Source organism: Haliotis cracherodii, unplaced genomic scaffold (genome assembly GCF_022045235.1).
Source record: "Haliotis cracherodii isolate W230 unplaced genomic scaffold, xgHalCrac1.p SCAF_5, whole genome shotgun sequence".
NCBI lineage: Eukaryota > Metazoa > Mollusca > Gastropoda > Lepetellida > Haliotidae > Haliotis > Haliotis cracherodii.
In genome coordinates, this window is record NW_027266308.1 from 15,091,693 (window position 1) to 15,115,793 (window position 24,101).

At 42.4% G+C, this 24,101-nt stretch overlaps 1 protein-coding gene across 1 annotated transcript in view; it reads left to right on the forward strand.

Annotated features, from left to right (window-relative positions):
• The first annotated feature begins 3,194 nt into the window (after positions 1 to 3,194).
• LOC139443971 (potassium channel subfamily K member 12-like) overlaps positions 3,195 to 24,101 on the forward strand; it is a 59,660-nt gene continuing 38,753 nt past the window's right edge. The window contains exon 1 of the mRNA XM_071224860.1: positions 3,195 to 4,230. Coding sequence (XP_071080961.1) covers positions 3,891 to 4,230 — 340 coding nt within the window. The 5' untranslated portion in view covers positions 3,195 to 3,890. The remainder of the gene's footprint in view (positions 4,231 to 24,101) is intronic.

The window sequence follows — 24,101 nt, forward strand, 5'->3', positions numbered from 1 at the left end:
ACACACATACAATCACAAATTTAAAACACAACTTAGACACACACACACACAGACACACACACACAGACACACACACACACACACACACACACACACACACACATGGCGTTATATATGATAAAGAGCTCATAACGCTAGGTGTTTTGAGATGGTAATGGCCTGTATTAAGAATGGACATTTAGCTAACCTTGGCGAGCTCAATGCATATTATTTATACCTGATACAAGTTATTTAATACCCCAAAACACATTGACGTGATAACCTCTACATAAAGTGCGCATGAACCAGATCACAAATAACTATACAAATATCGATATTTTCACGCTTCTCGCGCCGCCGGCACCACCAAGCCTGTTCCCGTTGTGTCGGAGACTGCCACCAGCTGTTGTCAGTGGCGATGATGGACAAGTAATATGAGACATGTACATTTAGATGGTGTTTCAGCCGACCCACTTCCTGATGTTGCGAGCAGCATGTGGTATTAGTGTGGAGATGGTGTCAGCTTCCGTTTGCTTTTCAGTCCAACGACAGATCACCATAATCCCAACTTTACAGCTCCCCTTCCGCCGTTGGCATTTTAAAAAAAACCTCTAAGCGGAATGTCAATAGTAAGTGGAAATATCAAAGATCACAATGATGACGGACATTACAGTGTCCTAGCTGTACAGTCGGACTGGCGCACCATCTTCAGATGGTCATGTTTCAACTAGTCACGCTAGCAAGGAAAAGTTGAACTTACGACATAATAATTTCCCAGGGGCGAGGTGAAGACAAGGGTTCGAAATCAACATCATTCTCTCTAGCGGTGTGAAGACAAGGGTCCCACATCAACACCATTCTCTCTAGCCATGTGAAGACAAAGGTCCCACATCAACACCATTCTCTCTAGCCATGTGAAGACAAAGGTCCCACATCAACACCATTCTCTCTAGCAATGTGAAGACAAGGGTTCCACATCAACACCATTCTCTCTAGCGATGTGAAGACAAAGGTCCCACATCAACACCATTCTCTCTAGCGGTGTGAAGACAAAGGTCCCACATCAACACCATTCCCTCTGGCGATGTGAAGACAAAGGGCCCATATCAACACCATTCTCTCTGGCGATGTGAAGACAAGGGTTCCACATCAACACCATTCTCTCTAGCCATGTGAAGACAACGGTTCCACATCAACACCATTCTCTCTAGCCATGTGAAGACAAGGGTTCCACATCAACATCATTCTCTCTAGCAATGTGAAGACAAGGGTCCCACATCAACACCATTCTCTCTAGCTTTTGTCCCTCGAAAGACGAAAGTTTAAACGAAGATGTTCATGACATGCATGCCGTTATGGTTCAAAGCGTTTACCATGAATGCGACAACGCGACAGTGTCCCTCCTAGGCTTCCATAGATTACTATGTCGGTAAGTGGGATATTCATCATACACTAATTGTTCGGTGGTTAAGAAATTACCCGTGAAGTCGGTATGCTCTATTCATATTTGCATATAGTGTCCCACAAGTTAAAGCGACGGCGCTTGATGCTTAATGCTTCCGGAGCTCCCCTCATCACGTCGGTCGTTAACACATTTGTTTTCATTGTTAGACCGTCCATCTATATGGTTGGCATACTGCCGATGCGCCATCACACAATAACTCTCACTGGTCCTTTCAGTGAGCTATAACGGTAAATTCGTAAACAGGTATCCAGTCTGAACAAGCATGGGGCAGTTGGGTAGTGTTGGAGTTGTCAATATATTACAAGTGATTCAGTGGCATGTCGGTGGCTTATAAACCAATTATTTTTTTTATGGATTCCGTAAACCGAAAACATATTAGGCCCGCCCACTAACGGATTACTGTTTCTTCATTGGATGATACTAGAATGGGCGGGGCTTGTGTTGCATTATTTTGCTGAACGATCACATTAGAACCACCTTTAGTGAATTCTGACCGGCCAATGAAGTGACAGAAGAAGTCAACAGTAACCAATCAGAAAGCATCTTGCTCGAGCTATATGGCACTAGATACAAACTGGCGATTTCATTCTAAACTACGCTTGAAAAATACTTTAACACAGTTCTTGATTCAACATTTGAAAACTAAACAAAAGAAAATTTTGGAATGTCTAATAGATGGCCGAGATTGTATTGCTGTACTTCCCGCGGGCTATAAAAGTCTCTTCCGGTCAAATGAGTATCCTATTGGAGCCAGAGATAGACGACGATTTTGACGGAATCAGTCGTGCAGCCCGTAACTGCCGTTCAAAATATCCCGTGTTAACCTTTTCGAGGCTGCATGAAATGAAAACACATTTCGACTGCCACTTCCCTGATCTGGTAAGCGACAGCCTGATTGGTCGGATGAAAGGTCGTTCTGACGTGGCCTGTATTGGGATTTCCTCAGGTCTTTGTTTAGCGATAGCGAGAACTAAGATCTGTGTTTAATGAGATTGGTTTTTACGGATACATTTCCATAAACGAAAAAAAAAATTTGAAGTCTTTTCTTAAGTCCGTGATAGTTTTGTACGGGCTGTGCACTTTGTGTTTACGGCCTGGACATTTTTCTGATCCTTTCTCTGATTAGGTTGAATCATGCAGCTTCATACGGCAGAAAGTCAGTGTGACTAACAGGGAGTCTCTCACTTGCACAGCCTTCTTTTCATTTCCAATCAAGATTCCTGACAATTCCTGACAAACATATGGCCATTCCAGCAATGTTTAGGACAGGTTAGCAATCTATATATCTATCTATCTATCGTCAACCCACCCACCAATCCATCCATCCATCAGCCCACTCATCCATCCATCTGTTCAATTTAGTTATCTATCTTGCGCTTTACAATTGCAAATCCCAGCATTAACAGCATAGTGTAATTTGTTTTTCTGTGAGATTATCACATTAGCATTGACCCTTTGTGCCCTGGGTGGCACTGCTCCTCACGGATAACGCGCATCTGCTGTGACGGCCATCAAATGTTTATATTTTGATTGTATTCATCCCATGGCAATGTTTGCGTAATTACATGCCCTGCGCCGACACCAAAAGTAGCCGGTGTTCAATGATGGGAGTTATTGTCGCACATGTTGCTGTGTGCCGTTGATCAGGCAGTCAGTCAGGCAGGCCGCCAGTGAGCCTGATGCCAGGCGATGCTGCTTCACTCGCTCAGCCTGCCAGATATTGACGATAATGCACAGTTGTACGTATCGAGTCCCTGTGTAGTGACAACTGACAGAACCCGGGCGATGCCGAGTCATAAAGTCGGGATCTGTTGCTGGCTCAGGCATATCTCGAACGCAAGTAAAACTTGTCGTCAGTGTGATAGAGAGACGGCTAAGGCAAATGTCCATCAGTGATACGCCGAGGAATTGTCATGAGGAGAAGCAGAGGACCAGAGAAGATGAAATATACGGAGACGGGGATAATTGAGAGGGGGAGTTTGACAGTCTCTTGAGAGGTCCATGACGTGATTAGGGCAGTGACGTTCTGGAAGCGGGTCAGGATGAGAAACGGGTGTTTCACAGGTAACGGTGCCAACTGGAGTACGTGTTTGCCTTCAACAGGGTAAGGTTTAACCGGACATCTGACATGTCTTAATGAACTCGACCCTATAGTCATTCTATGCGGTGTACTAAACAATCGACACTATTGCTTCTGAGAGTACTAATGCAATGTGGACAAGGACTAGTTGACATGGCCTGGGTCACTACATTCAGTTGTGATGCGATGGACAAGGCTAATATATTCTACCTGACAACACAGCTATCATCAAATGTTGATCTTCTGACACCTATGTTTGTTTGTGTTGACATCACGACCGTGTGACGTCATCCCCCGTGGTGAGATCCAGGGTGTGAGTCAGCACCTGTGGGGGTGGAGTGGGTATCAGTCCGGGGTTGAGGCAGGATGAGCCGGCCAGGGAGAAGGGGGTGCTGCGCTCTCCTCCACCTCCGAGAAGACAACGCCCGTTTTGTCCTGCTGTTCATAGTGATGGGTATTTACATGTTGGCGGGTGCTGGGATATTCATGTTGTTGGAGGCAGAGAACGAGACCAAGGAGAGAAAGCACTACCAGGATGCTGTGGATACCTTCTTGAGCCAGTACCCCGAAGTAAACCGGTCCCGACTACAGGCACTCCTGGATCTGCATGGAAGGGCGGAGACCGCTGGTATAGTTGGGGACAAGCGTCCTCGCTGGGACTTCCCAGGGGCTTTCTATTTCGTTGGCACAGTCGTCTCAACCATAGGTAAGACTAGAAAGTTAAATAATATTGATTTTCCGTTATATATCTCACGCACACACACCCAATGACGGGTGTTATCTGAATGCTTAGGCTACCATGTGCACCACCAAACAACCAACCAATCTACCCCCACCTTTCCAAATTCCTAGACTCGCCCCTGCATCTCTGATTGCTGTCACGGAGTACGCCCGACTACAATGACAATGTAGATGCGTATTGAACTTTTCTCTCACCACAAAGACCACTGAAGACAAAGTGACCCAATCACAGCTGCTGCCGATACTGCAGTGCCAATGTCACAGTGCCAATGTCACATCTGCTACATATACTATGGTAATTTCGTTATATATAGATATTTGGCATACATATTCTCAGATACACATACATACTTGTATAAGAAATATATACCTTTGCCAATGGTATACTCGGATGACAAATACACACATTTACCACTGACACACTACACCACTGCGTATCATACCCTCTACATACTCTGTCCTACCAAACGTGTACAACAGACCTCCTACATGCCCTGCCACTATCCAACTTGTACAACATACACCCTACATACTCTACCGCTATCCAACTTGGACAACATAACCCTACATACCCTGCCACTATCCAACTTGTACAACATACACCCTACATACCCTACCGCTATCCAACTTGTACAACATACACCCTACATGCCCTGCCACTAACAAACTTGCACAACATACACCCTACAAGCCCTGCCACAATCCAACTTGTACATCATACACCCTACATACGTTACCGCTATCCAATTTGTACAACATACACCCTACATGCCCTGTCCCTATTCAACTTGTACATCATACACCCTACATACGTTACCGCTATCCAACTTGCATAACATACACCCTACATGCCCTGTCACTATCCAACTTGTACAACATACACCCTACATGCCCTGCCACTATCCAGCTTGTACATCATACACCCTACATACGTTACCGCTATCCAATTTGCACAACATACACCCTACATGCCCTGCCACTATTCAACCTGTACATCATACACCCTACATACGTTACCGCTATCCAACTTGCATAACATACACTCTACATACACTACCACTATTCAACTTGTACAACAGACTTCCTACATACCCCGCCTGACCATTATCCAACGTGTTGAACAGACTTCCTACATATCCGACCACAATCCAACGTGTTACAGCATACTTCCTTCATGTCCCATTGTACAACAAACCGCCTTCATACTCCACCCTGCCACTATTCAACTTGTACAACAGACTTCCTACGTGCTCTACCCTACCGCTATCCAACTTGCACAACATACACCCTACATGCCCTGTCACTATCCAACTTGTACATCACACACCCTACATACGTTACCGCTATCCAACTTGCACAACATACACCCTACATACACTGCCACTATCCAGCTTGTACAACAAACCGCCTTCATACTCCACCCTGCCACTATTCAACTTGTACAACAGACTTCCTACGTGCTCTACCCTACCGCTATCCAACTTGCACAACATACACCCTACATGCCCTGCCACTATCCAACTTGTAGAACACACACCCTACATGCCCTGCCACTATCCAACTTGCACATCATACACCCTACATGCCCTGCCACTATCCAACTTGTACATCATACACCCTACATGCCCTGCCACTATCCGACTTGTACAACATACACCCTACATGCCCTGCCACTATCCAACTTGTAGAACATACACCCTACATGCCCTGCCACTATCCAACTTGCACAACATACACCTTACATGCCCTGCCACTATCCAACTTGTACAACATACACCCTACATGCCCTGCCACTATCCGACTTGTACAACATACACCCTACATGCCCTGCCACTATCCAACTTGCACATCATACACCCTACATGCCCTGCCACTATCCAACTTGTACATCATACACCCTATATGCCCTGCCACTATCCGACTTGTACAACATACACCCTACATGCCCTGCCACTATCCAACTTGTAGAACATACACCCTACATGCCCTGCCACTATCCAACTTGCACATCATACACCCTACATGCCCTGCCACTATCCAACTTGTACAACATACACCCTACATGCCCTGCCACTATCCGACTTGTACAACATACACCCTACATGCCCTGCCACTATCCAACTTGCACAACATACACCTTACATGCCCTGCCACTATCCGACTTGTACAACATACACCCTACATGCCCTGCCACTATCCAACTTGTACATCATACACCCTACATACGTTACCGCTATCCAACTTGTACAACAGACTTCCTACATACCCCGCCTGACCATTATCCAACGTGTTAAACAGACTTCCTACATATCCGACCACAATCCAACGTGTTACAGCATACTTCCTTCATGTCCCATTGTACAACAAACCGCCTTCATACTCCACCCTGCCACTATTCAACTTGTACAGCAGACTTCCTACGTGCTCTACCCTACCGCTATCCAACTTGCACAACATACACCCTACATGCCCTGTCACTATCCAACTTGTACATCACACACCCTACATACGTTACCGCTATCCAACTTGCACAACATACACCCTACATACACTGCCACTATCCAGCTTGTACAACAAACCGCCTTCATACTCCACCTTGCCACTATTCAACTTGTACAACAGACTTCCTACGTGCTCTACCCTACCGCTATCCAACTTGCACAACATACACCCTACATGCCCTGCCACTATCCAACTTGCACATCATACACCCTACATGCCCTGCCACTATCCAACTTGTACATCATACACCCTACATGCCCTGCCACTATCCGACTTGTACAACATACACCCTACATGCCCTGCCACTATCCAACTTGCACAACATACACCCTACATGCCCTGCCACTATCCGACTTGTACAACATACACCCTACATGCCCTGCCACTATCCAACTTGTACAACATACACCCTACATGCCCTGCCACTATCCAACTTGTACATCATACACCCTACATACCCTGCCACTATCCAACTTGCACATCATACACCCTACATACACTACCACTATTCAACTTGTACAACAGACTTCCTACATACCCCGCCTGACCATTATCCAACGTGTTGAACAGACTTCCTACATATCCAACCACAATCCAACGTGTACAGCATACTTCCTTCACGTCCCACCCGACCACTATCCAACGTGTAGAAAACAGACTTCCTACATACCTTACCACTATCCAACTTGGTCAAGAGACACACGCGATTAATTCATACAGGAAATGAAGACGCTGCTTATTATTCCCGGTGGTCATTTCAGTCCGGGCTATAAAAGCCACACTTTGTCCATAAGTACTCCCGCGTCCCCAAGGACAGTATGTTGCCATAGCAGCAACATATTAACGTTCTTTCCTTGTTGAAACGAATGAGATTGTTCCTCCTATTTGTTGTTCGTTAACAGCTATAAAACACACACAATGAAATCTACTAATTCTGAGTAAGTAAGTATCTCCTAAATATTTCTGCAGTGAGCGAGACGTCAAGGGATTGGTGCATTGGTAAAATGATCTTGTTCTTGTTACGAAGACTCCTAAGTGATATAATGGCAGCAAATGTCCGTGCTTGTTTATATTCTATTTGCTTCATAAGACTTGCAAATGATATGCCGAAACCTTATCATATTGGCGTGATCGACTGTTGGTAGTTACCATACCATTTCAGAGGATCACTCTCCTTATCTCCCTGACACACAACATTCAATATTCTGCTGCCTGACGGATCTATGCTTGGTGATTGTAACCTTAATTTGCGCTGACAGTGCGATGCTAATATTATATCTTTGAACAATTTTTTAAGGATATCATATGGGACGGATCAAATATTTATAATCAATAATAAGTCAGTTGAAGTATTTAATAGCGTTGTGTGCAAGCCGGTTTTCCCCAATAGTGCGGCCGTAATGTAACTGTAACATTGCTGACAACAGCACCGCCGTAATGTAACTGTATCATTCCTGACAACAGCACCGCCGTAATGTAACTTTAACATTCCTGACAACAGCACCGCCGTAATGTAACTGTAACATTGCTGACAACAGCACCGCCGTAATGTAACTGTAACATTGCTGACAACAGCACCACCGTAATGTAACTGTATCATTCCTGACAACAGCACCGCTGTAATGTAACTGTAACATTGCTGACAACAGACCCGCCGTAATGTAACTGTATCATTCCTGACAACAGCACCGCTGTAATGTAACTGTAACATTCCTGACAACAGACCCGCCGTAATGTAACTGTAACATTGCTGACAACCACACCGCTGTAATGTAACTGTAACATTGCTGACAACAGCACCGCCGTAATGTAACTGTAACATTGCTGACAACAGCACCGCTGTAATGTAACTGTATCATTCCTGACAACAGCACCGCCGTAATGTAACTGTAACATTCCTGACAACAGCACCGCCGTAATGTAACTGTATCATTCCTGACAACAGACCCGCTGTAATGTAACTGTAACATTGCTGACAACAGCACCGCTGTAATGTAACTGTAACATTGCTGACAACAGCACCGCCGTAATGTAACTGTATCATTGCTGACAACAGCACCGCTGTAATGTAACTGTATCATTCCTGACAACAGCACCGCCGTAATGTAACTGTAACATTGCTGACAACAGCACCGCCGTAATGTAACTGTAACATTGCTGACAACAGCACCGCCGTAATGTAACTGTAACATTGCTGACAACAGCACCTCCGTGTTAGAGCTTTAACATTTCTGACAACAGCACCGCCGTGATAGAGCTTTAACACTGCTGACAACAGCACCGCCGTGATATAGCTTTAACATTGCTGACCAAAGCACCGCCGTGATAGAGCTTTAACATTGCTAACATCAGCACCACCGTGATAGAGCTTTAACATTGCTGACATCAGCACCGCCGTGATCGAGCTTTAACATTGCTGACATCAGCACTGCCGTGATAGAGCTTTAACATTGCTGACATCAGCACCGCCATGATAGAGCTTTAATTTTCCTGACAACAGTAACGCCGTGATATAACTGCAACATTGCTGACAACAGCACCATCGTGATATAGCTTTAAGATGGCTGACAACAGACCCGCCGTGATCGAGCTTTAACATTGCTGACAACAGCACCGCCGTGATAGAGCTTTGACATTGCTGACAACAGCACCGCCGTGATCGAGCTTTGACATTGCTGACAACAGACCGGCCGTGATAGAGCTTTGACATTCCTGACATCAGCACTGCCGTGATAGAGCTTTGACATTCCTGACATCAGCACTGCCGTGATAAAGCTTTAACATCGCTGACAACACACCCGCCGTGATACAGCTTTAACATTGCTGACATCAGCACCGCCGCGATCGAGCTTTGACATTGCTGACAACAGCACCGCCGTGATAGAGCTTTGGCATTGCTGACAACAGCTCCGCCGTGATAGAGCTTTGACATTCCTGACAACAGCACCGCCGTGATAGAGCTTTGACATTGCTGACAACAGACCCGCCGTGATCGAGCTTTAACATTGCTGACAACAGCTCCGCCGTGATCGAGCTTTGACATTGCTTACAACAGCACCACCGTGATAGAGCTTTGACATGCCAGACATCAGCACCACCTTGATCGAGCTTTAACATTGCTGACATCAGCACCGGCGTGATCGAGCTTTAACATTGCTGACAACAGCACCATCGTGATAGAGCTTTAACATTGCTGACATCAGCACCGCCGTGATAGAGCTTTAATTTTCCTGACAACAGTAACGCCGTGATATAAGTGTAACATTGCCGACAACAGCACCGCCGTGATATAACTGCAACATTGCTGACAACAGCACCATCGTGATATAGCTTTAACATGGCTGACAACGGCACCGCCGTGATCGAGCTTTAACATTGCTGACAACAGAACCGAGGTGATAGGGCTTTAACATTGCTGACAACAGCACCGCTGTGATAGAGCTTGGACATTGCTGACAACAGACCCGCCGTGATCGAGCTTTAACATTGCTGACAACAGACCCGCCGTGATAGAGCTTTGACATTGCTGACAACAGCACCGCCGTGATAGAGCTTTGACATTGCTGACAACAGCACCACCGTGATCGAGCTTTGACATTGCTGACAACAGACCGGCCGTGATAGAGCTTTGACATTCCTGACATCAGCACCGCCGTGATAGAGCTTTGACATTCCTGACATCAGCACTGCCGTGATAGAGCTTTGACATTCCTGACATCAGCACCGCCGTGATAGAGCTTTAACATTGCTGACATCAGCACCGCCGTGATAGAGCTTTAACATTGCTGACATCAGCACCGCCGTGATAGAGCTTTAACATTGCTGACAACAGACCCGCCGTGATCGAGCTTTGACATTCCTGACAACAGCACCGCCGTGATCGAGCTTTGACATTGCTGACAACAGACCCGCCGTGATATAGCTTTAACATTGCTGACAACAGCACCGCCGTGATAGAGCTTTGACATTCCTGACAACAGCACCGCCGTGATCGAGCTTTAACATTGCTGACAACAGCACCGCAGTGATAGAGCTTTAACATGGCTGACAACAGACGGATCATTCACCTATTAGTAAAAAAATGATATTTTCTGTACTTCATTGAATAAAGTAGTTTTTCATAAAATTTTAGAATTATCTAAATACAGCCAGAGCGTTAAGTTCGTGGAAACTCGTGCCAAAGTTTGTCAACTATGGGAGAACGACCTTCCCGCAATTCCGTACGTTAATACGCCTGCTCAGTCCTGTATTTTTATGACGCCGATGAGGAAATAGTCTATACACTTTGTAATTGCAAATAACCAGAATATACAACAGTTTACTGTGTATGGTTCTGTTTGATTACATGACCACACACTTAATGATGATCTATAATGAATAAATCTTCCTGACTGATATTGTGTCGGTGAAACTGAAACTGGCCAGGGTCGTCGACCGCTACCAAAACGCGGCGAGCGTCCTGCTATATTTGCTGACTCTGACCTCTGACCTCTAACTTGTGCCAGAACCAACGGAGTAGGGTAAACAATCAACAACCATCAGGGGTGTACCAGCTCAAATATCGTATGAAATATCGACTGAATAAGTACCATTTTGTACTATGCAAGAAAAGGACCTGACGTGACCTTGACCTGACGTGACCTTGACCTGACGTGACCTTGTTTGTACTTGTTTGACTTGCAACTGTGACAGCCGACCTGCTTGCATACGAACATTGTCAATTGAGTTGTGTGGAAATATCACGTTTAATTTCATATTACGTGATGCAATACCGTTTTGAGAAATTTATTGTTTGAAATTATGTTGTTCAAAAGAGAATGTAACAAATCGGCTGAAGCACTGGTATTCCTTGGCAAGGTGCCAGATGCGAGGGAGTGACTGCAAAACACTTCATGTTGACGAGTAACCTCTGTATAATAATTTTGAATTATATGTTTTCTTATTGAATGGCCCGTGCAACAACAGTTGGATTCACACCAAGCTCACAACACTGAGGCCGTTAAGAGAACGTAGCTTTGCTTCTTTGGTGATTTGTGAGTAGCACATGCCTATGGTAGACATGACATGGCCCGTGTTGGCTTACATTCTGCCGACCACAGCTCCACCATGTTTCAATATTGTTTTTAAGTATAACAGATGAATACTAAAAAAGTATTCCATCCTCATCTTTGTTCATGAATAAATGCATCTAAATCCGAGCGCGTTATATTTACGTTAAACTCTGGTTATGACAATGTACGTAGTGTTCGTGTGTCTTGTATATTTAAGAATTAACTTCAACAATGTTTGGCGTTTATGGATGTTTAAATGTAAACAGCGGTGTGAAGGAGGAAATGAGTGTCAACCAAGCGAAGAACCTACTCGTGAACATCCGGGGTAGAATAGGTCTTCAGCATCCCATGCTTGCCGTAAAAGGCGACTATGCTTGTCGTAAGAGGCGACTAACGTGAACGGGTGGTCAGGCTTGCTGACCTGGTTGATGCACGCTGTCGTATCCCAATTGCGTGGATCGATGCTCATGATATAAATCACTGGAATGTCTGGTCTAGACTCACTCGATTATTTACAGACCAACGTCAGATAGCTTGAATATTGCTGAGTGGGACATTAAACAAACAAACAAACAAACAAACGAAGTAGTGCCCTATGAAATCGGCACAGGCTCGGTTTTTCAAGGGAAGGCTCTCTGAACGACCATTGCATCGAGTGTATTTGCAGTGTGTTGTCCTTGGCTTGGATGAAGTCAGCTTGCTTGCAAAAGGAAAGCAGAAGACTTTCTGTTTGCTGCTCAGGGCCTGTTACTTTCCGCTCGAAAAACTGTGGTTTTGAATCAATATGTAAACATGAAACGTAGATTATACAATGGTTTAATAAGACTGTCCAACACATTGTTAATGGATGCACTGCTTTGGCTCAAACACACTATCTTTGGCAACTTGATTACGTGGCTCGATCCTTTTATAACCGTCTTTGCCATGTTTGTGCCTCTAACGCACCCAAGCCAACAAACCTGATCTTGTTCTTTTTCATAAATCCAGTGAAATCATTTATGTCATCGAAGTCGCTGTCCCTTCGAACACAGATGTGATTGACAAGATCCAGAAAATCATGGCAAATATGCGGACCTCCCTTACAAAATGTCACGCTTGAACCACATGTACGGAGCTGTTCGACTCCCCATTGTTCTCGGTGCATTAGGTTTGGTACCTCCCAATCTGTTGACTGACATTGGGAGAGTACCCGGGTTTGCTACCAGGAATACAGCCCTTCCAAAATCTGGGTAATGCAGAAGTGTGGGGAGTTTTCACATTCTCCGATAATCTGTGGGTCGGTTCGACTTGTCAGCGACTCCTGGGAGAAGTCCCATTCGCTCTCTGGACTGCTTGTAGAGGGGACAAGGACCCTGAACTGATGATGAGCCTAACCAGCCTGGCTGTGCCAGGATCCATACTCAAATATTATGCCCAAAGACAAGAGACGAGAGTTCAGTGGAAAGCTGTAGAGTAGTTAGGACATTCACAGAGATTTGGGGGTAGATTGTTCCATTCAGTGGAAAGGGAGAAAGTTCTTTGTCCATAACTGGAGAGATATGAACAGATATGTGGATTCAGGTCAGAGTGTTCGGATTGTATATTGGGGCAGATTGAGAGTAACATTGGTATGCAAGGCAGAGGTGTTTGAAGATGATTCCTTCTTTTAATGGGCGACAGAGAAGACCTCTGATGATAGGGGTGATGTGGTTGGACGAGCAGATATATGATGGATATGTTGTGATCGTCTGAGGAGAATTTTTACGTTCAGAACTCCATAAACTCAAAAACAAATTGCAGTCAGTTCTTATAAATAAATACGTCTATTAGTATAGCTTCACAGGCTGCTTATTTAAATTATTGACACACAACTGTAGACACCGATACGTTCAGAACTCAGGAACTAGTAGTCCATTAGTGGGCGTGGCCTATTATGCTTTTAAATACAAGCAATCAAATTCCAACTTCATTTGTAATTTGAGCTGTAATTGCGTCGTAACATCTCTTAAATATGTTGTTTATTATTCACACATAACGAAATTGCCGGGTTATGTCACACTTTATCCTTGTCATGCGAAAGCTAATACGGAACTGCCGCTTTGTCTTGTTACAGAGTCAGTTTTAAATCCTAGATTTATATTCTTCAGATTTTTTAAAGTATTGTTATCCCTAGTTACCGTAGTATATCAGTTGATTTGGCGTTAAATGTTTGAAATAACAATGACTGGTGGTTCGTGATGTCAGTAGAGAGATTGTATCATGTGGTCCCGTACTTTTTCAGTCGAATAATTGACTTCCGTTTGCGTGTGTTTGTGACGGGTATAACTGTTTGGGCAGGATGCGTTCATTTTTCTTGCGAACACATGGTATCATCACGTCTAGTCCTGTGGTATATAATGTTTATTTGCAACGCTAGTGCTCTGTCTATTGATGTGGCTGCACGTTTTATGTGATCTGTTGATTTTGATTTTTAAAACTGTGTGTTCATTGTGCGTAAGTTTGTTGTGTAAACAGGTGAACGTATAGAATGAGCTGCGTATTTAGGTGTTCATTATTCAAATAAATGATGCGTATCAAGACGTCCATTTTTCATGTAAGTGATACGTATCAAGACGTTCATTATTCATATACGTGATGCGTATCAAGATGTTCATTGTTCATATAAGAGATGCGTAGTGACATGCTTATTATTCTTTTAAGTGATGCGTATCAAGACGTTCATTATTCATGTAAGTGATGCGTATCAAGACGTTCATTATTTATATAAGTGATTCGTATCAAGACGTTCAGTATTCATGTAAGTGATGCGTATCAAGACGTTCATAATTCATATAAGTGATGCGGATCAAGACGTTCATTATTCATATAAGTGATGCGTATTGACATGTTCATTATTCATGTTAGTGATGGGTATCAAGACGTTCATTATTCATATAAGTGATGCGTATGAAGACGTTCATTATTCATATAAGTGATGCGTATGAAGACGTTCATTATTCATATAAGTGATGCGTATTGACATGTTCATTATTCATATTAGTGATGCGTATCAAGACGTTCATTATTCATATAAGTGATGAGTAGTGACATGTTCATTATTCATATAAGTGATGCGTAGTGACATGTTCATTATTCATATAAGTGATGTGTAGTGACATGTTCATTATTCATATAAGTGATGTGTAGTGACATGTTCATTATTCATGTAAGTGATGCGTAGTGACATGTTCATTATTCATGTAACATAAATTCTTTCCGTCAGTCTTCCCCATGTCCCCAGGAACTCTCTGTCCTTTCCCAAACGGTTGTTTGTGTGGAAGTCAAGGCAAGTCCTGGAGCAATTTGTATTTTTACGATCGAAATATATAGCTTTGGGCACGTAAAGTATCTTTCGTCAACTCCATTATAACCATGCGTATGATATTGACTTTTGTAAAGCGTCAGAAACAACATTTGTCAGTTCGATATTAACATGTCATGTTTACGATGGTATTTGAAGTTGATAGCTGCTATTATGTTCGTCTCAGTTACAATTTAGGTGATAACGAGATGTGTCTTTTAATATACATGTATCAAGTTAACATGTAGCCTACACATAAACATTAGAAGGATGCAGGTAATGGCATAGTAGACCACCCATTTCAATCCATATTCCAATGTCCTCCATGAGATGAACACTTATGTGTGGCTAATATACAAAAGTAACATGTTGGTATAGACTATTACCAAAGGAGCGACCTATTGTGCTGGGACCCACTGTGGTGCCAGCCAATATGCATTTGGTAGACAAAGAACTCATATAATTGTTATGGCATATGTCACAGGTTGCGATAACACAACATAATGTGTTATATTAGCGGGGAGCCGACAAACACAGCGTGTTTACAGTCTAGCATGTCGCTTTCAGTTCATACTGTAACAGATTGCAAGAACACGTGATGTCATATGTCTTTGACCGAATGATGTCTTCCCATTTATTACCCTTCCTCCACCCCCCTTTTGTTAATGTCACTAGATGTTCTGGCCCATAACTTGACTGACTGGTTTGTTTACAAACTGTTGTGGGGCGTCACAATTTTGTCTTTCAAATTGTGTGAGTGTCGGTTGCTTCCAACATCTGGTGTCATCACTGATTTTCAGTGATCCTTTCATAAAATTTTCACCGCTATGTTGCCTTTTTTGCAGCCGTCAGAAACAACAGAAAAGAAAGATGTTGTGGAAACCTGTCTATATTCAGATACACACAATATACAAATACATTTCAAAGTGCTAACTATTCATTACTCAGCAACTGAGTTAAATCACTAGAATGTTATTAATGCTCACTGTTTAGTACTGGAGTATTATTCTCAAACCCACATCACCTAAATCTACAATCATGTACAGAATCAAGATATATCTCATATATATATTTACATTTTACATTCCTATACAAACGAAAAGATATTTCATCCAACCATTTTGACAAATATATCAATTAATCGATACGTTGCTTTAAAAATGTACACTGGGTATTAGGTTAAACAGACTATAGATTTATCCAAAACCATGCTGAAACAAAGGGTGTTTTACATGTGAATATATAACCAATTTTACAGCATTAATACAGCACTGAAAATATTAAGTTTGTAATTATTTTAACCAGTATCATATTCTCCTAATATATCTAGGTCAGTGCAATACATGTGTTTGACACATAATAACCTATCAGTCAGTGTAGTTTGAGAAAGAGTATCCTTTCAGTCAGTGTAGTTTAAGAAAGGATATCCTTTCAGTCAGTGTAGTTTAAGAAAGGATATCCTTTCAGTCAGTGTAGTTTAAGTAAGGATATCCTTTCAGTGTAGTCTGAGAAAGAATATCCTTTCAGTCAGTGTAGTTTAAGAAAGGATATCCTTTCAGTCAGTGTATTTTAAGTGAGGATATCCTTTCAGTCAGTGTAGTTTAAGAAAGGATATCCTTTCAGTCAGTGTAGTTTAAGTAAGGATATCCTTTCAGTCAGTGTAAGTAAGGATATCCTTTCGGTCAGTGTAGTTTAAGAAAGGATATCCTTTCAGTCAGTGTAAGTAAGGATATCCTTTCGGTCAGTGTAGTTTAAGAAAGGATATCCTTTCAATCAGTGCAGTTTAAGAAAGGATATTCTTTCAGTCAGCGTGGTTTATGAAAGGATATCCTTTCAGTCAGCGTGGTTTAAGAAAGGATATCCTTTCAGTCAGTGTAGTTTAAGTAAGGATACCCTTTCAATCAGTGTAGTTTAAGAAAGGATATCCTTTCAGTCATTGTAGTTTAAGAAAGGATATCCTTTCAGTCAGTGTATTTTGAGAAAGAATATCCTTTCAGTCAGTGTAGTTTAAGAAAGGATATCCTTTCAGTCATTGTATTTTAAGTGAGGATATCCTTTCAGTCAGTGTAGTTTAAGAAAGGATATCCTTTCAGTCAGTGTAGTTTAAGTAAGGATATCCTTTCAGTCAGTGTAGTTTAAGAAAGGATATCCTTTCAATCAGTGCAGTTTAAGGAAGGATATTCTTTCAGTCAGCGTGGTTTATGAAAGGATATCCTTTCAGTCAGCGTGGTTTAAGAAAGGATATCCTTTCAGTCAGTGTAGTTTAAGTAAGGATATCCTTTCAATCAGTGTAGTTTAAGAAAGGATATCCTTTCAGTCAGTGCAGTTTAAGAAAGGATATTCTTTCAGTCAGCGTGAATTAAGAAAGGATATGCTTTCAGTCAGTGTAGTTTGAGACGGAATTGCCTTTCAGTCATTGTAGTTTTTGACAGAATATCTTTTCAGGAAAGAGCTAAACAATCAATCTTCAGAACGTCCAGCAAGTCTCCGGAACGATTTACTTCTTATTGGACATTACCATGGGGACAAGTCATTATTTCGTTTAGAGTAACCATTTAGAACCTCACGTGAACCAAATCAATTGCAAACGCATAACGTCGCTTTCAAATCTGTCTGGTGAACAGTTAAGCCATCAAACATTATCATTACTATATGATTTGCCCACGAAAACATCAGTGCCATTAGGTATAATGTAATAGAGAACAGACTGATTAAGATGTAACTACTTATCGCTGGTCTCAAGAGACTGGCTAGTGTAACATTGCGCCAATACGTTGGACCTGAAATATTGGGTGCTTCTTGGGGTGGACATGTTAGAATGTCGATGTGGGTACCTCATAAATTCGTTCAATTTGCAGAAGAGAATGTATTCTTTCGGAACGGTTATATTGTAACTGCACGAGTGCTGGATCGATTATGTTCGGTGTAGGAGACGGATGTATATTCGACCAGTTTTTTACTTTATAAATTGCCAAATTGTGTACGCTGGTGCAGCGTATTTGTACATAGTATGTTTAGATACATAGCACAGCCCAATTTTAACGTTTTTGGATATTATCTAATGTGGGTATTATGATGGACAGAATGGTATGTTGTCCATACAAATATAGTTCAGATTAATCGAAGAGGTTAAACACTTGGTAACTTCACTAGAGTGGAAATAAATGTATATTAAGTGAATCCTAGCCCTCATCTTCGTGGATGTTGACGCAGGATGTTGTTTGACGCGGACGCTGGCGTCGGTGCGATGACAACGGCTTGACACTGTGCTTCGCTGTTGTCAGTGGACAGTGCGGTCACTATTCCGACCCCGACAAGACTCTCACTCCTTATCGACCACTCTCTAATATGATTTACCCCTTAGAGTATTGATATTGTGCTTTCGGAGGAGCAGAGCACATGGTCAACCGCTCTAGGACAGTTTGTATTAGCCCTCCAACTCAGCACACGTGCTTGTAGCTACTTACGTAAAATATTCATGACAATTGGACAACGCTTTCCCGACAACTGCCCAGTTATGTATTTAGTCAACACGAGATGGTGCAGCAAGATCAATACTCAGAAAGCAGACTGCAATGGAGGTGTTTTGTGTCTAGGCGAAGTGAGTTAGGATAACAATCTTCGTCCAGTTCGTGTTACTGGGTCGTTCATGTGTGAGACCAGTCGTCGACCTGCGCGTCATGTGTGCCTTGAATAGCTGGTGTGTTGAACCACTCGGGCAGCAGGATTCCTGGCTCCACACAACACAGTCAGTAGATCTTGTGCATAGCATACATAATACAAACATATTGGTCACTCTGCTTTGCCACACTGGATCAAGATTTCTTCGGTATCCTGATTTTTCGGAAGATGTAAAGAAGATTGCTTAACCTTCTATAAGTGTTACATGTACAAAGTAGTATATGCCAATGCCATTTTCCCCTTCATCAATCTGTAGCCACTCTCCGACAACATCGGTCATTTGATATCTGGCGACTTGTTTCGAATCGTAGACAAGAATCAATGCCAGGCCCCACAGCACCAAGTAACCTGTTTCAGAGACTGAAAAATCACACCTTTCAAAATATAGAACATAGAGGTGAAGACACTATTGTTGCAGATACTGTAGCCACTTTTTGAAATCATTTACTAAGTTGATGATTGCTCAGGTTCCTCGTGTTCCCACCTGCGGGGTTAATTGTAGAACTAGCCTGCCGTCTTTTGTATATAGGAGTGTGTGAGTATTTTGTCAGCACTATTCCAGCAATATCAGCAGGAATTGGCTTCACAGGTTGTACAAACGTTGGGAATCGTACCTGGGCCTTCGGCGTGACGAGCGCGAACTTTAACCACGAGGCTACCCCGTCGCCCTAGTATATATGGGTGAGTCCACTATGTTGTATGCCGGTTTTGCACAACGTAGAACATACTGGTGATGGTCCTGTCAGACAGTCAGAACTTCTGCAGCAGAACCGTCTCCGTGGTTTAGTGGACAGAGCGTCTTCCCCGAGAGCGGAAGTTCGGGGGTTTCGATCCCCGGCTCCTCATAGTACGTTAAAAGATGGTACTTGTTGTTACCTAATATGTCTCTCGGGGATAAAACAATGACTGGTCACTTTGGAGTCAGTATACTATGTCTGAGTAGGTTATCCATGCCATGGGTGGTCGGGTAGCCCAGTGGTTAAAGTCAAGTCCCTGCTGCAAATGGGAGCAAGGAGATCTACTTTAAAAACCATTATCGTTCTATCGGCATCCCCATCAGCAGAGTAGATGCTGATTGATTCGGGCCCAGATAAAATCATGAAGATACAACCTTTTGAACTTACAAGACACGTAGATCGTGTTAGAAATCTCTAATCAGTATTTTCCAGATCAACACGGGATGGGACAGTATTTTCCTACTAACGATGTTAATACTGATCAGTTATCTAATTATGTTAAGGACTTGTCGGTGAGATGTCTGAGTAGTGGTCAGCTGACAATGACCAGTGTGTGGAAAGTGACAAGATCGATCACACCAGGATAAGCGTCCGGACAACCCCAGCGTGTGACTGTCGTCGTGAAGTAATTAAACTGTAGCTTTTACCATCTACGACCAACCCCGCATCACCACGCCCCAGGTCCATACACTGTGTTAAGTTACTATACTCTAAGTTACTCTGTATGGCAAAAATGTTATAAAAAAACGTTGTACACCACAAAAGCAGTACTGACCTATTCTATTTCAAAAGGAATTGAAAAGGAAGTATACCTTTGGATGCATGATGGAAATCTGTGGCATACATTTTACTTTCTGTTCGCCCCCTTGACCGAGTATGTCGCTGTTGTGTTGCTGAATGTGATAGAACATCAAACAGCATGTGCAACAGGCCGCCCACCATACGACGATAATAATGATCGTATCTAGCAAAAGGCGCCAATACACACCAATTAATAGTATATAATTATGCCAATCAAATACAAGTAATATAACAATCACAAGGAGTATTGTTATTAATTATATGCAACTTCTAAATGCCTACAAAAAATCTTCGTCATCCTCTGGGGGTAGCGTGTGGTCTTTGAGAGAATTGAATCTGTTCTGCGGGAATCTATCAAGAACCCATCACGCGATGCGCTACCATCAGTATATTTGTTTTTGTTCAAATTCGTACTTCATATCTAGTATCTCCAGTCACATCCCATATAGCATGCTTGTGCAAGGCATGTACCCCGTTAGAATTTGTCCTCATTTCGATAAACGACTAACGGCATCGGGTGGATGCATGTCATCGTATCCCAATTGCGTAGATCGATGCTCATGATTTTAATCACTGGGGTGTGGTCCAGACTCGATTAAATACAAGGCGTCGCCATACAGCTGGAATATTGCTGAATGTGGCTTTAGACAAACAAACAAACAGGTACCTTGTTTTTTCAACGGAATCGACACAATATCAGACCAGTCTAGCGGTTGTCGATATAAGAATTTAAAAGCGTATTGGAAGCGGCGGAGCACTTTGAATGTGGAAACTACTACAGATTGAAAACGGGAATCCATTTATTCACAGCCTCCCCTGTAACAGATGCAGAAGCCGAACAATGGATACTTTGCCTGTGATGCGACACGTTCTGTAACTGAGACCTGACGCAGGAGTTTGTTCGCCGCATGCATTGATCACTCTGCTATAACCGCCCTGTATACACTCAAATCGCATATACTATGGGTAAATATGGATATGTTATTCTTATATGTGTATATTGGTATGTTAACATGGCGTGCATACTGGATGTGATGGGTATATCTGTATACGGCTATGCTGGATATGGCATGAGAATATGAACTGTAAATATATAACGCTAACGCCAGAGAATAACCAGACTCGACTCTCCGACGAAACAAATTCCAAAATAGCAGAGGAAATTACACAAATCAGTGATGACACCAGTGATGACACCAGTGATGACATGAGGATATCATGCTCTGGTGATATTAGAATATCATGCCCTACTTATATTAGAATATCATGCCCTACTGATATTAGTATGTCATGCCCAACTGATATTAGTATGTCATGCCCTACTGATATTAGTATGTCATGCCCTACTGATATTAGTATGTCATGCCCTACTGATATTAGCATGTCATGCTTTCCTGATATCCAGTCTTAGTGTTGTTCTGTATCTCGTCATATCCATATTTGAAGCACCAAAAGTGTATCAATATGCCGTTTCCTTGGCAACAGATTACAGGTGAATACTATACCAGCATAAGGCAAACATCTGACTTAATTCAACAAAGATTCACTTTATTGCAGCATCTGATTATGCAATGATATATGGAGCGTACCACAAATTCAGATTTCAATTAGGGAGGGTAAATACAGGTAGGGATGTGTGCAGGAGAGTCGAAATAGTCAAAGGCAGATGTTGTTCAACAATATTATTACTTCATGGTTTACAAAATATTAGCAATAAATGGAGTAACATTTGTCATTCTAATACATGACCAGAGTGTTTAAGACGGCCATGTAATTTGACCATAATGTCATTTGGTCTTACTATAGAAGTAGCAAGGTGTATGAATGGTGTTGATGTCAGTTGTAAGAGGAAGTACACACTGGAAGCAGGCAATGCACGTTTGAAGCATGAAAAGCGACAAAACTCTTTTCCTAATCATAAGAAATCTCTGCTAAAAGCAGATTACATTTACGATTCCGACTTTATCATCAGCATGCGTTTATGAATCACCATCAAATATTAGGGAGTCCAGGTCTTCTAAAACACTTGCAAAGGCAAGTCAATTGTTCACTTGAAAACACACGTGAACATCTCAATATCTAGATATATAACAGATGAGGCAGTTTCTCTGGTCGCACGTATTTCTAGTTCAGGTGGGTAAATCAGGAAAGCAATGGAAGTGGTTATTTGATGGTCGTGGAACGATGTCAGATCATCGGTATACCTGAAGCGTAAGTTAAACATTTTGGTCAAATTCCCTTGTTTTGACTGCCAATCCGAGTAGAAATTCTGATTCATGTGCATAAAGAAACAGATGAGCAAAGGAGCCCACGGGGAATCCTACTTCTTTCCTAAATGCCCTATTGCAAAAGTTAAGACATGTTGTTTCCTTGAGGAAGTCCCTTTTCTCAGTAAATTTCAAGTGACAAGTGCCTTCACTTTATTTTTTACAAATTATTCTGAAATTTTGACGCTAGAGATGTAAGTAGCTCTATGGTCAAAACGTTTAGTGACAAATGTCACATGGATCAAGGAATGAAGCTTTCACTGAAGTTTGTCTTGTGGTCTAGTGGTGTACACAGTTTAAAAGTCAAATGTTTTCACATACATTGTAATTGGACTTTGTTCTTTTCTGAGATTGCAAAATGTCCAGGACATCCTTTGAGCTTTTGAGAATCTTCATAATATTAATTCCTCTTGTCTCAAGTACTTTCAGGGAATATAAAGAAAGTCCTTTTTTGGTCATATTAAGGATTATGGTTAATCTGTGAGACCGGGATTTGAAGGCACTTCTGCTGGACCATCATTGTACGGTTTTATGGAAATTTGAAATCCAGGACAAAAGATGAATTGATATTTCTTGACACGGTTGTAAAGTACAGCAGGGTATTGTGATTCAATGCATACCCTCGGGTTCAAGGTGGACAAACAAAGTTTCCATGCTGCTAACAGCAAGTGAAATTCAGGTTCAATGGAAACAAATGGTAGAGAAACGTTAAGACATTTGCCAGTGGATCGTGGTAGCGTGGATTCAGAAAATATTGTTGCGCTTCACACAACGAATTTTACATGTGCCCTTGTGTTGGCCTGTGTTACGCCATGTACGTTTACTGTTCAGTACTTTTGATAGCAATATCTGATTATCTCAACTTGAAGGGTCCGGTCACAAAACTATCAGAGGACGTTGTCTGATTATCCTAACCTAGAGGATCAGTTCACACCACCATCAGAGAACAATATCTGATTATCCTAACGTAAAGGATCGGTTCACGTCACCACCAGGGTAAATTTTGTCCTCCTCATATCTTAAAGGATGGGGCTTGTCCCTGCATCACTGTATGTATGTACGCTAGTGATCAGACTGCCGGTTGACACATCTGGACGATTTCCTCAGGGGAGCAAGCAAACACGAGGTGACCGAAACAGAAATTAAGGGTTATTCCGTTAACCAAATCAAATCAAAGCAACTAATCTCAGATTTATCGAGTAGAACACAATCAAACCAACATCTAATAACTGGGGTGTAAAATTTGTCTGGCTGCGGCGGCCCCAGGGACAAGGCCAAGCTCCAGGCTCCAAAACCGTCACCCTAAAACTTAGTCAATCTGCAAGTGAAGCATTTGCTTGGAAAACAAAAACATTTAAAGGCTTCCTCGGTAATTAAACAAGCATAACCCATTGTTGTTTATATTGTTCTCTGACGACTCATCCGTTAGTGTTTGTATCTGCTGTTAATAAACAAATGGTTAAAACGAGCCCTTTCTC